The 17,422-nt window shown below is 42.4% G+C and overlaps 1 protein-coding gene across 1 annotated transcript; it reads left to right on the forward strand.

The window, feature by feature from the left end:
* The first annotated feature begins 6,250 nt into the window (after positions 1–6,250).
* LOC141960979 (lysosomal acid lipase/cholesteryl ester hydrolase-like) lies at positions 6,251–16,975 on the forward strand. Its single transcript, XM_074907401.1, has 9 exons — positions 6,251–6,468; positions 7,788–7,902; positions 8,949–9,147; positions 9,761–9,870; positions 11,164–11,300; positions 11,872–12,012; positions 13,485–13,556; positions 15,344–15,412; positions 15,995–16,975. The coding sequence occupies exons 1-9, from the start codon at positions 6,337–6,339 to the stop codon at positions 16,226–16,228; spliced, it is 1,209 nt and encodes a 402-aa protein (XP_074763502.1). The 5' UTR covers positions 6,251–6,336; the 3' UTR covers positions 16,229–16,975.
* The last annotated feature ends 447 nt before the right edge of the window (positions 16,976–17,422 follow it).

Here is a 17,422-nt window from a genome sequence, read left to right on the forward strand (position 1 = left end):
AGAAGATGGTTTGTCTCCATTTGAAATGGGGCTGCTCACTTTTTTCTTGAGGCAAAACAAAGGACACAGAAAGGGTAGACCCAGCAGAAAACAGTAGCCAGTTTCCTGGTTCAATCATGGACCTGGAATATGGGAAACTTGGGTTCAAGGCACCCTCTTGAGACAGACAGAGAAATTTTGTCAGACTCAACTTCTGCTGACAACACTTTCAGGATCTGTGTACATGAACTCTCCAGGGTGAGAGAAAGGAGCTGGTTTCATCTTGGCAATGACAGCGCTTCAATGTGACAGTGGTTCAAGGTTACACTCTGAACCCGGCAGGAACCTCATATCTCCTGCTATTTCATATGGAAGCTACTGGCTACCCCAAAGCTGAGCTGTTCTAACCTTTATCATGGCTCCGAGAAGCCTCTTTGGGGTTTAAACACTAAAACAAAAAGTACCCAAACATTGCTAGAAAGAATCCATTATCTCCATCCCATAGGTATTCAGAGTGCTTTGCCCATTAGTGGGAAGGGCTGCTTTGAAAATAGTGCTGAAGAAACTGTCATCCTGTTTAAGTTCCTGAGGGAACTCTGACTCTACCAATCTTGTTTCAAATAGGTAGTTAGTGTACAAAGGCACTCACTTGAAGGGTAGCCTCCATGGTTATTAGGTTACAGCATTATGGGTCACTGTCCCTTCACAATGAAATGCCATTAGTTTCACTGTGAAAAGAAACACAGTGTATTTAGGGATTTCCTTTCAGTGCTGACACCCTCTTTCTCCATTTGAATCAAATGTTAGCGTGGGCCAAGTCTGGGATGATAACCAGGGCAGAGAACAGCTGTTACACTAAGACAGTTCACTGGTGACATTATATGACCAAAGGGTCAGTGTTTCACTCTGCAAAATAGTTCATTAGCTGAACAAATTAGCCATGGCTGATACCACTTCTGTCCTTTCCCTTCCAAGACAAACCACAGGCATGTCTGATCACCTGAGCCCACTGCTGAAGCCTGTCCTGTTTCCTTGTGCTCCATGAATGTAAGTAGAATTTGATCCAAACAAAACAGCTCCCCTCCAGACAAGAGCATTCCTTACACCCAATACAAATTCCTGGGGACAAATACCCTCCAGTTAGCTCTTCAACTAACTCAATGCTTGCAGGGGAAATGCATAAGGACTTTAGACCTACTTTATGAATTTTCAATACTTACAATGGAAAATGCAATAGCAATATCCCTGAAAGAGGCCAGAACACCCCATAAATTCACCTACAAAAGAGATTGCTGCTGTGCGGCTGTCTTGCAATCTGAGAGACCATAGAGAAGGCAGGGTGTTGAATTTTCTGGAAAATCAGTAAAAATAGGTTGGGCAAGCAGCATTGGAAACATCCTGGGGACTGTTGATCCCACCCTGGGACATGAGGAGGGACTAGACATCATGTTAAAGAAGCCCTTCTGAGTGATTAATTTATGGTTTGATGAAAGTTATTGTCTGTTAGAGACATCAGAGCAGCCAAGTTTTAATGATTTTTAACTGAGAAATTACCAAATTACCTTTTCACCATCCCAAACAATGTTCTCTACTTTGTACATAAAGCAGAACTGTTACTGTGGCTTCACTGACACCCCATTCTTATTTCTCTCCTTTCCTTCCCCCACCACCCAAAGACATAATATAATTTGCAACAGCGTTCCCAAGTACACACCCTTTCATCTGGTTTTCTTCTAAATGCTCATCAGACCATGATGAAACGCAAGTTCTTCTGAAGACACTTATGAGTTAATTGGCTGAAAAGGCTGGTCCTTACGTAGAAGGATTCTACTTTGTTTGTAGCCCAGATGTCTAAGAACACAGAACGTGTCCTTCTGCCCATGGTCATCAAGCCAATTTCAGTGATGACTGACCCCCAGGGCTGACTAGAACTAATTCAGCAGTTAAGCAAAAATACTGTTTTCAGAGTTTATGAAAATGGCTTGGGAGAAACAAGAACCCTTGTTTGTGCCCTCACTGGGAGGGAGGTTATATGAAGCCTTCTTTGGAACCACCTACAGAAACCATGTCAACTCTGAGCAACTAATGTAGAATAAGATGGGTTTCATGAGTTGTGCTGCTCACTGAAAAACAGACTTAGGACATTCTGTAATGTTAAAGTTAACATAAACCAAATGAAAAGCAATAGCAGAGACATCTTGAGAGAGTATGCTGATAGAAGCTGGACACTTCCTCGTCTTTATTATGAAAGATTACATTCAGAGCAGCCCCTCAGTTGGGCAATAGCACAACAGGTCAAGGTCTGCCACAGCCTCAGGGAGCTGGAACACCCAGGTCCCAGCTAAACATCCTAACCACTGATTTGCAGGTACTTCTTAAACTCTCTTGCTCCATGGTGCATTTTGGGTTTGTGAATTTAACTAGAAGATCTTTTTCATCACAAAGATTTCCTCACTTCTGAAGCACTGCCAAATCAGCACATAAATACGCTGTACCATACATGCTGCCAACACATGACACTCACAGCTGCTACCCTGAAGTGCTCATTATGTTTTGACTTCCTTTTATTAGCGCAGATTTCTGCCAGTGAATCAGTCTGCTAGTGGAGATAGACCAGGAACTGCAGCAGAAGACACAAGTAAGGCAGTTAAAGCAGAGGTAAGTTGCTTGTACATATGTATTCATGGTCTTTTTCTCTGTTGCCTGTCTCTATAAAGATGTTCAGTCCTGTGCAGCTGATTCTGAGAATAGACAGCTTTTTGTCTCTCTGAACGGTAAGCCAATTGCTATGCACGGAAGTGTGTATTTGATTAGGTTAGAAAATGAAGAAGTTGGACCTGCACAAAAGAAAGAAAAAGAGCAACTCTTTTATTTTCATCTGCTTGTTTTCTTCAGTATGAGAACAATGGAATGAAAGTCCCAGTATTGTAACAGTGTGTGTAAACTGGACCTCCTGCTCTCACAGTGTAATGCCCCCATATGTTTTGTTAGTGAGTAAGGCAGCAGATTCTCGTGTGCATTTAGTCGCAGTTGCTTCTCTGGTTGATGTGCGTATGCCTTACACCTTATATGAAATAAATTTTAGACTGCTTAAAGCATAAGGATAGATGGTGGAATTTCTGAAGGCTTGTATCTTAGTTTCACTAAGTCTTAAAAGTACCTAAAGAACTTTCAAGGGCATTTCTCTCTCTGACGTTTTTTCCATCTAAGTATGTTCTTTTAGGACAGTTTACCATGACCAATATTTCCTTATGATTTAATTTCACTAGAGAAAAACAGCTATTCACGTCTCCTAACTGTCTTTATTCCTGAAGATTAAGGGACCAGTGGCCTGCCAAAATTGATATTACTTAGCCCGCTGCATCTGATTTAAAAAAATGAATACCTGGAAGTCCATGAGCCATGCCAGCAAAGCCAGGTGATCATAGAGTGCATGAGAAGAGTTTGTCCTAACATGAGAAATAATCGAGCCTCTGCATTGCCTCAACTAGTCTTGGTAGTGATTTGAAAACAAGCTGAGGCATTAGCAGAACTTATTCTTCACAAATGAGATTCCCCATGCAGGGAGGGGGAGGCATATTTTACTCCCATTGGAACAGAGTAAAACAACAGAAAGCAAAAAGAATGTTATGCTGAGTATGTAGTTGTGAGGCTTCCTGTTTGGACAATAAAAATTAAGAAATATTTGATATACAAAGGGAATTGAATAGAGTGTGGTTTCATGCCAAGTTTAAAGTTCTGGGTGTTTCCAAACGGTGCTTCATTCCAACTGTCTGATGACTCATGGGGTTTGACTTCTTTCAGTTTGTTCAGTCAAATTTAAAGGTTAAATTGAAGATCAGAAAAAGTTGAAACTTATTCTCCTATCAGGAGATTTAGAGAGTGCAAAAATCTCTTGGTTACCCCTCCCTCACTCCCACAAATCCTGCTCATCTTCCCCATTACTTGCCAGGGAATACTCTCTTATTTTCTCTTGATCTATAGCTCTATTTCCAATTCCAAATAAACTTCATAAAGCAGCATGTCTCATCATAGCAGATGCCTTATGCTAGAAGCAGATTCCAGAAACATGTGGCTGCATGAGAACCTCTGCTCTTCATTGAAAACTGGATTCTCCATGTCTAGTGGACCTAGCAATGCTTGGTTTCAGAAAGACTTGTTTCCTGAGTCCGCTTAACTTCTTAATGCAAACTATAATACAGGCAGGTCTCCTATGAAATTCTCTCACAAACCCTGATGCCCTGTGCTTGCTGTGGCTACTCTGAAGTTACGTTGATACTGACTAGTTGGCTAGTTCACTCTTGCTGACTGCTCAGCTGGTTGAAGAATGCACAACAACTGCCTTCAGCCTGCCTCCCCCCCCAGCAAAGCACTAACCCCACTGAACAGTCCTCCCCCAGCAAACAGTCCTCAGGAGATCCTGCAAACCCCATTACCTTACAGACTTGTATCTCAGTGCTGAACTTGGCAGATATTTACCAATGACATCAAAAGTTAATTACAGGATGGACAGAAAGATAAGCTAACATAAACATGCCCTCTTTTTCTAAAGAAACCAAGCCTACAATAGCAATAATGTCCCCAGCCATTAGTGGTGAGGCAATCTTACAAGACTCCTTGATGAGCTGAAGCCTTACGTTGCATTACGTGTCCTTTTCGTCCCATGGATTCTATTGTTGAACACTTAGGTAGCCTGCCTGATCTTTATGGTCTTTATCCACATGCAGAATGGCTGCTACTTTTCTCTTCACAACCCTCATTCTCTTCTTACACATGCAGGCACAGCATACAACAATTAGATGTATAAGGGCTTTTTCAGAATGTGTAAACTGAGTCCTGAGCTTCACGGATGCATCCCTTTTGTACAGTTCTTCACATTGGAAAGAAAAATCCTATCCTACCTAGTTGCAGCTCTTTTGTAGGCAAGGAGCACTGAACATGTCAGTACTTCTTTTGCTCTCCAGTTTTAACTCATAGTTCCACACCCAGTAATCTTCTGGGACATAGAACCTGCTCTTCCCTTGTCTAGGAAGCATTTGAGTCAAAATTTGCATGTTGAAAAAAAGGTCTGGGAAGCTCACAGAGAGCAGTGCTCCTGCACTCATTGACTGGTTTCTGGAAAATAAAGACTAAAACTTGGAAGTGTGTCTACTGTAGGTGGAATTGGCATAAAACAGTGCTAGATAGACTGCACTCTGCAATTTCTATTCAGAAAAGCTAATGTAGTACCACCAGCAAATCCAGGAATTACCAAAAGAAGATTTGCAATATGGACAACCATTTCTGAGATAAAGGAGACAGGCCCTTGGCAACATGAAGACAGTTTCAGCATCCATTGTTTACTGCTCTAAAACCAAATAATTCTGTGGTTTCTTGACAGGTGGCAGCCATCAGCTTTGACAGACAGAAACTTAGAGCTCAGAAGTAGCAGTAGGAAAAATGCAATTCTCTGGGGATAGGAGAGCAGGTTCTTGGAAGAAGTGGGTAGCCAGGGGCTGGTGAAGAAGCCCAAGGGGATGGTAAATGGAGACCTAGGTTACTCAGTTTCAATCTGAAAGGCATGGTGGACTAGGAACTGACTCATGGGGCTTCTGGGGAGCCACACAAGGTCATTTTGTTTGCTTCATATTCTCAGCAAAACTAATTTCAAACAGAACTTGAACCTGGTCTGGGGCACATCACCTCATGGTGAAAGCACAAGCTGGCACTGATCTGGTGAAAGCATGCTCCTCTAAACTCATTACGTCTCCTCCCAGAGTCCCTGAATCACTCCTGACGCTTGCACAACCCTTCACAAGACTCATTGACTGATCCCTCACCCCAGCACACTACTGACCAGCACCAAGAATGGCATTTGATCACAAAGAATGAGAGGGTAGGTAGAAAGAGAGACTGTCCCAAACCTCTCTCACCTCATTCCTGAGGAGACAGGACAAAAGAAGTGCTTTCTTCAACTTTCATCTCTACTGCTGGGAGAGAAGCGGAGACAGATAAAGACAGACAAGCTGAGTGATGGTCATCTCAGGCACTCATGCTTCTTTGTCAAGCTGCTGCTTGACTCCTGTCAAGACCTTGCCCTGTCTACCAATGACAGCTCCCTTGTCATCTGCAGTGTTCAGGAATATTCTCACATGGTTTCCCCAAGTGTTTTCCTCACCTGTTCTGCAACCCTCCAAGTCACACAGCATGAGCTATGGACAGTCCTTCCTCACACAAGTAGTTAATCTGGCAGTCCCTAGGGGAACAGACCTTGGGCAACCTTCAGGAGACTCCCCAGCTGGGTCTTCCTGTGGAATTCCACAGCACACACTTCCTAATGCAACCACCCCTGCATGTGCTCTTTCACACAGCCCCAAGATGTGGTGTCTCCTCGTGTTGCTCTGCTCCCAAGGAATTGTCTTTTCAACAGGATTCAGAACACCCTCCGCTCTGAATTCAGACACAAGCCAGTACAGGAAGACTCGCAACCCTGAAACTTTTATGAACGTTGTAAGTTGGGCCACCTTCTCTCACTTTCTTTCTGAAGCATCTCTCCCAGTACCACTGCCACCCCATCACTATAGTCCCTGTCAGGAGGATAAGAATGGCCCCTTCCACATTTTCTGTTTTGCCAACCTGCCTTTTCCAAAACCACCGCATTAGAGTCACCACTGCAATGAGGTCTGGCTCTGAATGTGCCAGGGACAGATGCCACTCTTGCACATTGCATGAGGACAGACACATAGCACTGCAATGGAGAGTGCTGGCTGCTAGTTTTGGCTCTAAGGCCAGGCAACTCCCCAGAATCTCCTGAGGGGTACTGGAGATATAGGCTACTAATTTTGACCCCAGCAACAGAAATCAGCCCTGAACGGTGGCCAGAGCACATATCTGATCCAGTCCATATCAAACTGAACAAAAGACAGCCTACAATTAGGATAAACCCCAACAGATATATGATGAATACAAAGCTGGGCCATGCCTCATGACACTTGATTGCAGTCATCTTGCTTAACACATGTTGGTATTTTGGGGTACCATACAAAAATGGGAAGGGTGCAAATCTGGCAAGAGAACAAAGATCCTCCAACACTATGATAGGGAGTACTGGCCTAGAAGAAACCTTGATATCCAAACAGTCCAAGCTACCAGAGAATTCCTTTGCAGTGGAGGCCAAGACTGGTTTCTAGTCTCAAGGGAAGCAAAGTCTTCCCCTTCTGTAACAATCCATTTGCTCAGTACAGTGGCAAGGGAGGTTGAACCCCTTCCTCAAACAGAAGATTCTCACAACACAAAGTAATCCAAGGCACCTTGCTCTGAATCATCAACGATTTCCCCACATTACATGCAAAATCAAGTGTAGGTGCTCTCATGAGTTCCCTATTGACAAGAGCTCCACCCTTGTTTGCCGTGTCTTCATGGCTTACCTAATCACACTTTGGCAAGAAAGGATTCATTATGGACCAAAACCCACAGCTTTTGGCACTGCCTCTACAGATACTGTTACATATTTAATCTGTAGAATGGTATGATGTGTATCAGCCTTGCAAAACATGACAGACTGTCACCCAAAAGGTTAGTGGCTCAATACAGTTCTGTCTTGTCCCATAATATGGGGTCCAACCAGACAACTATGACCTAAGCAGATCTGAAAAAGACTTTGATGTATCTTTTTACAAGACCTGTAATACTTATTCTCATCCAGGGTCCCTGTGGCCAGGGACCTCACACTGCCATCACAGAGCAGCCACATCCACACTGCTCAGCTTGATTACCCTCTGAAACAGAACAAATTGCATGTTAACAACATCTCCTTTGGTTTCCCACAGAGTGAAATCATCAGATATCATGGATACCCCAGTGAGGAATATCAAGTTACCACAGAAGATGGATACATTCTTGGTGTTTTCAGAATTCCTGCTGGGAGGAACAGCCAAAATACAGGTGTGACACAGTTACAGGACATAAGGAAAGTCTGAGAGCCAACACTTACATGGGTTCCCCATCCTTCCCCTTTGCACATGCAATGGCATGTTCCACACCTTTCCATCTCAGCAAGAGCACCTAGTCAGGAATGTGGCCTGAATTCTGAATCCATCTAAAGGCCACACATTCAATGTCTCTGTCCTTATTTCAGACTTTTCTAATAATTTTGTCCTAGTTTTTTGTCTCTCAGGTAGATGCGATTTGGGGAGGTTTTGCATTACACCCTAAGTAATATAGATTTAAAATAGAAACCTGGCAACAAAGCCTCTCAGGTTGGGCATATGAATATTAATTCCTAGCCTTCTGAAGGACAGTGATATTCTTAGGAAAGTGGTAAGAAATCAGGTCACCAATGAAAAGCAAATGAATTTCATCTGTTTCATCACATTTTCTGAATGGAATAAAATTTTATATCTGGAATTCAAGGTACCCTGTATACTGCTGCTTTGTTTATTACTCCTTGTTAGAATTATAGAATTTTAAATTTTTTTTTTTATGACTCCTACTATTTGGATCTCCTCCATTGGAGATAATCTGGACCAGCCTCACTCTCAAAGTAAGGTTAAGCAAAGTTGGATCAGGGACCTCTCAGCCTTGGTCAGTTGGTTATTGAATAGACCTACAGGTAGATATGCTTCTTTGAATGAATTATTATCTTCCATACACTGTTACGCCTTCAGCAGTTTTCATCTGTGGGTAGATGATTTCTATATAGGAACCTGTAAGTTTCGCCGTCCAGTGCAATAGGAGGTGGGGATAGGCCTCTTCATTAGATTCTTTATTTGCCAGACCTGTCATGAAATGGTTATGAAATGTCATGAAATGATTCTTGCTTGCATGGAACAAATCATTCAGGTTTCTCAGACCAGTACCTATGCATAGTTGTCCTGGGAGCTTCTTGAAGATGGAAAGATTTAAAAGCTCTCACAAACTAAACTGTGAACCCAAATCTTAAATACACAGTAACTACTGCTCCAATATAAGAATACTTTCGTCTTTTCCAGGGCAAAAGCCTGTAGTCTTCCTACAGCATGCTTTTCTAGGAGATGCTACACACTGGATTTCTAACCTGCCCAACAACAGCTTGGGCTTCCTCCTCGCAGATGCTGGCTATGATGTCTGGATGGGAAACAGCCGAGGGAACACTTGGTCTTTAAAACACAAGACCCTTAATCCCAGCCAGAAAGCGTTCTGGCAGTTCAGGTACTCTGTAGAGGGAGAATTACTCAAGACAGAAACTCCAAGGGGACTAGATAGTTTCAACCTGATGGTTTTTACCTAAACCAGCATCAGAACAGGGTCTACACCAACCAAGGAAAGAATCAGACAAAGAAGCTTACTACTACTACTCAGAGTTGGGAGCATCGGCTGGGGAAGAGATATCAGACACTGGGAAATGAAATGGAATGCTGAGGAAAAGGGAGACAGTACTATGAGAGGGAGATCAAGAACGTCAGCTGGAACAGGCTGAGCAGCTTTGTCCAGAAATCTCATCTCTCACAGCTGAATTCAACCAAGAGAGAAATGTGTTTTGTAACCCATGCTAGTGAAATCACTGATAAAATTCAGTTCCCCAAGGACTGCAGCTGACAGGTGAAACTGGCACCTCCTTTGCAAAGATCCCAAGGCATCAGGCAGCCTGGCAGTACAGCTGTGTCCCTCTAGCCCCTTCCCAAACTCAAGCAAGAATGCAGACAAAGTGTGCAACCTCATCTTTCAATGGGTCCTGCTTATTGCAATGAACGAAACTGACATTCAGTAACTCACACTGTGATAGCCAAATTGTCTGCTAGCTTTTTGTGTTTCTCCCCTGTAGCTTCGATGAAATGGGTAAATACGATATTCCAGCAGAGCTGTACTTCATCATGAATAAAACTGGACAGAAGGATGTATACTATGTTGGTCACTCTGAAGGCACAACAACAGGTAATGTCAGGACACTCATAGTTCACAACGATACATGTTCCTGCCTGATCAGTAGGTGGGTCTCCCCATCGATGCAGTTGTTTTTCTTGTGTGTAGAGAGTTAGCAAACGTAGAATAGAAACTCAAATGCCTTCTGAGTTGAGATTTGGAAAATAGGCAAAACTTTTCTAAAACCAACTTTGGTTACCCTTAATAAGCAAAGAAACTTAATAGCATACCCAAATACAGTTCAAATTTAAATAATTAGAAACATAAAAGTTATTATTAACTGAGTACCTCAGGTACTGGCACTGGGTATTAAATTCTCAGCAACAGGAATTTTCATTAGGTTCACCTTTTGGATTAAGACATACAATTGTTTTCCTTGTGAACAGGAAGGAAAAACTAAAAATATAAACCAGCACATATAATACATAATTTCAAATAACAGAAGACAAGGAAAAAAACCTTCAACATTACTAAGTCATATGATTTAATGGCAATCTAACAATTTAAATAACTGGCCACATTATTGTTTAAAAACATATTACCAGAGACTGAAAATCAGGAAAGAAAAAACATTAATAACTTATTTTCTCTTAGTATCAGCCTTTTCATTAACTCACTTCATGGCCTCTGAATGCAACTAACTTTCTTTTAGCATCAGCTTAAAGTTCCTGATGTTTATGGTTTATGTGTAAGATCCATGAATGGACACTGACTATAATTCAGCAACTGACAGTTCATTGTGTAAATTACCCAGAAAAAAGAGATGGAAATGTGGGGAAATCATATATTGTCACAGCTCCAGACCATTTATTCATTTTCCTCCCACGAGGGTATTTAAAGACCTTCATGGCAAAACAAACTAGCCATCTAGGCTTTCTTCAGATGCCTTTGATGCAAACAATCAGTTGAAAATACTCAAAGCTCCCAATATTCAGCTAATTATTCTACAGTTTCATGGAAGCATAAACATACATAGACCTTTAGAGACTATAGTCTGAAAAACTGATTTTTTTGAGTTTTTTGAACTTTAGAGGGAATTGATTTTATCACGAAACTGTTCTGATAAAGGCAATGTCCAGACATGCTCTAAACCTCTGAATGAACTTTGCCTCACAAATAAAATTCATTTAAGAACTTAGCTTCAACACTTGCCTTAGGTAAAACACGCAGCACAGACCAACATGGACAACAGGCAATGGGTTCCAAATTTAGTCTCACCTCTTGCCTGCAACCTACTGCTTATTTATTTCTTTTGTCTGTGGAAGATGCCTTCACTAACTCAGGCTATCTCTTCTGTGTTTGCAGGCTTCATAGCATTTTCTACATACCCTGAGCTGGCTAAACGGATAAAAATGTTCGGTGCTCTGAGCCCAGTAATCACAGGTTCATATGCTACAAGCCCTCTGGTTAAGATAATAACTGTTCCTGAACCTCTGCTCAGGGTACGTTATTTTTCCTTCTAAGAGACCCAATACCTGACTTACCTTCACAGGGTTCACTCAACCTGAGATGAAGTGTTCCCAAACAGGTGATACACTGATACTGAACTTGGGATGAATCGAGTGGTCTTGAAAACTCTGTTCCCAAACTCTGTGGGGAAAATACTGGAGATACAGGGCTTGTAGCAGCAGGTCCCAGTGAAGCAGACTTGTGAAACTGTCTCATCATAGGACTCTTGCTGTTAACTAGTATTTTGCTGACCTCATGAAGGAGGAATGAAACCAGAGCTGCAATAACAGCCATGACAATCTCTGGGACTTCAGAAATGAGTGAGCACTGAGGTCACTACACTAGAAATGGAAGGATTACTTCCTCCAGGATTGATGCCAGTAATACGAAGAAGGAAGGATATGTAATGCACTGTGGGGAAGGTGTTTTAAGGGGTACTGGGAGGGCAAGCTGTTTCAGCAATCTTTGCATACTGAGTTAGACTGCTAGGCTATTTAGCAACAGTTTTCTGCATAAAATGGTCCTGTAACAAGGAAAAAAAGTTGCACTTTTCCCTTCCCTCAGTTAGTATTTGGCTACAAAGGAGCTCTGCACCAGATTGGATTTCTGAAAGGACCTGTCACACAGTTATGTGCAAGTCTGGATAAGTTTTGTGGCCATGTACTCTGCTACATAGCTGGAGGCAACATAAAAAATCTGAACACGGTAAGTGTATGCAAGAACACCTACTCAAAGTAAAACTAAAGTGATTTTGGAAATTACATTTGTGTTGTGCACTCTATCCTTATCGAGTAAATGTTACTCATGTAAACATATGTAAACCATAATGTAGTTCTCACCAGACCGAGGGAATGCCAGGACATTGTTGGGTGTGAACAGTGCCAAACAGGACCAAAGCTAATGATGGATGGGACCAACAATGGGGAATATTCCAATCCCCAAAACAAAGAACTGAATTCAGTCTGGAGTTATACTGCACATGCCAATAGATATGCCCCCCTTTGGAGCTAAGCCAACCAGATTTTGGTCATACACAAATGCTCTTTAAAAAGAACCAATAGCTGATGGAGTAAGCTTCTTGGTAACACAGCTTCCAGTTTCCTTTCTTAGCATGTGGACACCAGGGTCCTCTAAATACTGGAAGAGAGGAAAAAGCTCCTTTTCTCTTCCCATTTTTCAGACTACTTGCGCCCAATCTTGGTCCCTAAGAACTACTGTAAGGGGAATTTTCCCATTTTGTTGTCCTTAGAACTAGGCCCAACAGCTCAATCCACAACATGGAGATCTACAGAAAGTCTTTGCACTGTGTCCAAGAAGCGCAATGTACCTACATTGTAGAGTAGTAGTAGTAGTAGTGCAGAGTAGTGCATCAGTCAGAGGGGACAGGATAGACAGGAGAGTTGTCCCTATGCTTGCCAACATATGGACACTGTAGTGTGTCTTAAATCCTCTTTACAGTCGCCAAAGTATGTAGAAACTGGCCCGTGCAATGTCTGTTGCTGCAACATGTGTAAAGACGGGGGCCGTTTTTTCTCCATCTATAACAACTTGTAAAAGCACATACAGGAAAGCAGTGAGAATCAAAGGTTCAATGCAAAAGCAATTAAAGGCATTGCAGCCCTTTTGAATTGCAGAACTAAACCATTAAGGATCTTTCCTGACTTGGATTAAGTCACTTATGTGGTTCTCAGGACAAGTTAACAAGTCTGGGGAGGAATCTGGGGAGATGGAATTGGAACATCTCTTCAACAGAACCATAAAAATGCAAAAAGAAGAAAAAGCAATCTGTTTTGTAAAGTGAGTTCTTTAGCACTCGGAATAAAGTGAAAAGAAAAACAGATCTTCAAAAGACTTACATGTGCATGGATGTTTGATGTGAGGTGAGGAATCTACTTTGAAAGGACTGGAAGGTTTTTCTCTACTGTTGCTGAACCACAGGATGCCACAGTAGCACTATCTTCATGGAACAGACTAGCTTTCATGGAGAAAGCATTCAGATGCATACTGTCATCCAGTTATTCCTAAATGTGCTTCTCAGCTTTCTGTCTGATATTTGCAGCATATCCTATTAAAATGGAGTTTTAACACAGCAGCAGTATGTTGCTCAAGTCCTTCACAGCTTTATTCTGTCACAGCACTGGATCACTGCCTTTATAACACTTCTGCTTTCTCTCCAGAGTCGAACAGATACGTACGTAGGACATTCCCCTGCTGGAACATCAGTACAGGACATTATTCATTGGCATCAGGTATAACGGCCTACTGACATATAAACAGACTCTTACTACTGCTTTTATGCAACCAACAGCCTACAGGGAAGTCTAGATGCGGTGGATCTGGGAAAGTGCCCATCACACCTTCTCACGTGCTGCCATGAGCACCTGCCGCAGAGGGAGCACTGTTTCCCATGGCTCACCAGACCATTACCTGAACTGCCCCTTTGGTATCAGGCACTGAGATTTCCCCAGGGCACATCAGACCTCTCTGCATGTTGGGCTCTAATGGCTTCCAGCCTTCATCTTTATTTATGAAGACATTTGCCTTGAAAGCTGCAGAAGTGAACCAAGCCTGGTCCAGGCACTTGGCAGGCAGTAGGAGGATAGTGGAAACTTGCTCAGCCTGGGGATGAGCCAGACAAAGAAGTAATGTAGGTTAAAGCCTTTCTCCCAGAGTTAATTGCAGCTTGGATCACCTCCCAAAGCCAGTTAACCACACAAACGCTTCTGCTGGCACAAGCAGCAAGTGGGGAACTGCCTTATACTACTACAGTACCTGGCAAGAAACACTGCTCTGCAAGGATGTTCCCAACAGCCAGGTTTTTTTCAAGACCCTTTTAGTCACTTTTGTAACTGTCCAGATCCTGGATTCCAGTTCTCTAAAGGTGGATTTCTACTTGTTCTGCTCGTGGTCTGAATCAGACCAGGGCAAGACAGCTCCAGCCAAGCAACACATCACTGCATGTGTCTAGGCACACCTGCTGAGCCAGGACATATCTGCGTACATCCTGTAGGCAGACCCCCCATTTCTGCAAACACTTAATATGGTCTAGAAAATAGGTCTGCTCCTGAGGACACCCCTGACAAAAATCCCCACAGGATACACCTACCCAGAACCAGGAAATGGGGACAAACCATTGATAGCCAGTGTCTTTACAGACTGTTTTTCCAACCTCTAACAAAATCAAGTGGCTACAACGGAAACTCACATACAGCAGGATAGAAGAAATTAGAAAAGGCAATACAGCAAGGAGATTTCTACCACATTCCCAGCTGAAGCCTTGAAGTCAAGGTTTTCTAAAATGACAGACATTGACTTTCTCTCACCCTGTATTACATAAAACCATTCACAAATCAAATTACTTGTGAGGTTTGTGTAAAAAAATAAAAATAAAATTACAAAAACCCCAAACAAACAAAAAATGTCAAACAGATATGTACTATATCTTCACTCATCAGTTCTGCAGGGCATATATCAAATCTTTTAGTCAACACAGGATCAGGAATGCTAATGTCTAATGTTCCATCTCAAAACTGCTGTCAGAGCACAACTCATGTATAGCCAAACTCTTGTAAGTACGGCCTCAGGAAATGTCACCACTACTGTGAGCAGATCAGACAAAACTGACACACAAAAGATGTCTAAGGAGAGGTCTTACATTACACTGGACTAGTAATAGCCCTGACACATTCTAGATGTTCTAGATGTCTGTCATTGTAACAACTGAACCCCAGCTCTGCATCATAAACAGGAACCCCAACTTTAGCTAACTGAGGTAGTCAAGCACAATTTTAATAAGAAAACATACCAAGGATGGCAGCTGAGGGTCAGGAGAGAAAGTCAGCAAGAAGAAAGGCAATGAAACCACTCACCCTACGATCCATTCTAAGTACCCCTGGAAGCCCACAAACAGAGGAAGGAGTGGGAGTTACTCACAGTCCACTGCCTGAGCCTTGGCTTCAATCACAGGCAAGAAAACATCTCCCACACTCTGTTTCTTGGTCTCTCAACACTTACATTTTACCTGATCTTTTAACAGATAAGACGTTCAGGCCAATTCCAAGCTTATGACTACGGCTCTAAGGAAAACATGAAGAAATACAACCAGGTAAGGCAATGCAGTTTCCTGAGAACTCATCTTTGGGTCCTGGCAAAAATAAGAACAGAAAAAAAAAATCAGGTTTTAGCACCTTAAGTGATAAAGAAGGGGAGAGTAGTCTGAGGTAGTGTTTCACCTAAATCTAATACTCATACATGTAAGTCTACTCACAGACAAGGCATAGACAGATCCTTGCAGACAGCTAACAGAAATCTGTTTTGCCTCCCCTACTGATGCAGGGATGTGTCCCACATGTCAATTTACCTGCCATTCCCAAAAGGCTAAGAGCCACACCCTATTCCTAGGACTGGATGAGTATGCAGCTCTTCACTTCCCCAAAATCCTCAAGCTCTGCCTTTCAGTTAAACACTGGGGGGGGGGGGGGGGGGGGGGGGGGGGGGCGTGGAAATTTATATCTTGGTGCTGGGAAGCTACTTACCGTAAATAGAAATACAGTGAAAGGGTAGCCCTCATCCTTACTGCTTTACTGTATTGAGTGCAGAAAGGAGAGAGATGCTTGCACAGAATCCTTTCTCTAAACACAACTTCTGATGCAACAGCATTCACTCAGGTCTCCTCCATTTCTTGCAGTCTACTCCTCCTGCATACACGATAGAGAAGATAGGCACACCAATTGCTGTTTGGAGCGGCGGACAGGACAAATTTGCAGATCCAAAAGACATGGCAAATCTACTTTCTCGGATTTCTAATCTCATTTACCATGAGCATTTTCCTGCTTGGGGACATCTTGATTTCATCTGGGGCCTTGATGCAACTGAGAAAATGTATCGGAAAATCATTGAACTAATGACAAAATACTTTTGAAACCACATGCAGAGTGTTGATCCACTCAGCAAAAATCCCCGAAATTTCTATTTGGCAATAAGAGTGATACCTGGGGAAGAGGTAAACACACAGACACACATAATGGATACCAGTGTATGTATTTATTTGCATTTGTTTATATCTTGCTTTCCTCACAGTTTGAGGTTTTCCATGGTGTTACTGTGACTGCTGTCTTCCCGAGAAGTTTGAAGTGTGTAGGAATGAAAGCTGAAAACATGAATATATTTAAGCACACACTGCAGGGATCACTTAATGTGGACAGATTTTATTTCTACAAGACTAATTTTCCTAAATCTAAACTCTGGTGTTCTCGTGTACATCTTATGTACCCCACAGAGGCATTCCCATGCCCAATTTCTGTCTTCCCATGAAGAGCCAGAAGTGGGATTTGCTCATTTCTCTGTTGATGTACAATTGACCTTTGTTTAAATTAAATCATTTATCCACTTGACAGAGAACTTGGGTTTTTTTTCCTTTTTCCCTCCTCACATTTACCTGCAGTGTCAACACAACCAAGAGATCTTCAGACACAAGAAAGTGATCAGGCAATAGATAACTTCCAAACATCAAGCCATCCAATCTCAGAAAAACTCATAGAAGTATTCTCCTGCCCTCCAAGCCTACATATCACCTGAAGGTTTGTTCACGGACTCTAAACCCCCCAGCTTCAAAGACCATGTATGGCAGCTGAGGAACAAGGAGATGTAGACCTGCCTGTTAGGCAAGCTGCACTCCACGCAATACAGCTTCCACGTTGACACTGGCAATGAAGTTGTTGCAAGCATTCTGAGCTATCAGCTTTGACTTTTACATAACTCTGTGTCTTGACCATTCTTTGCTCAAGTGATTGCTACAGCATGGGAAAGCAATCAACTGTTTTCCTCTTCCAGACATTAACCCAAAGAGGTAGCATCTTCATTATCCATACAAGTGCCTCACAAGTTGATTTGGTAGGTAAGAGGGTCTGTCCCCAGGTTACACCCAAAGTGTTCATTATTACAAGCTCAGACCAGGTAGCTCTGTTTCCCAGAGTGTTTGTGGGTGGGGTCTCAAGCTCATATTGCCCAACCAAGACACTTCATAGTTGTCAGCATCCAATAGAACAGTTACAATAAAATATATATATATATATATATATATTCTGCAACACAGAAAAAATACACCAGCTTGTTC

This window comes from Athene noctua, chromosome 5 (assembly GCF_965140245.1).
Source record: "Athene noctua chromosome 5, bAthNoc1.hap1.1, whole genome shotgun sequence".
Taxonomy (NCBI): domain Eukaryota; kingdom Metazoa; phylum Chordata; class Aves; order Strigiformes; family Strigidae; genus Athene; species Athene noctua.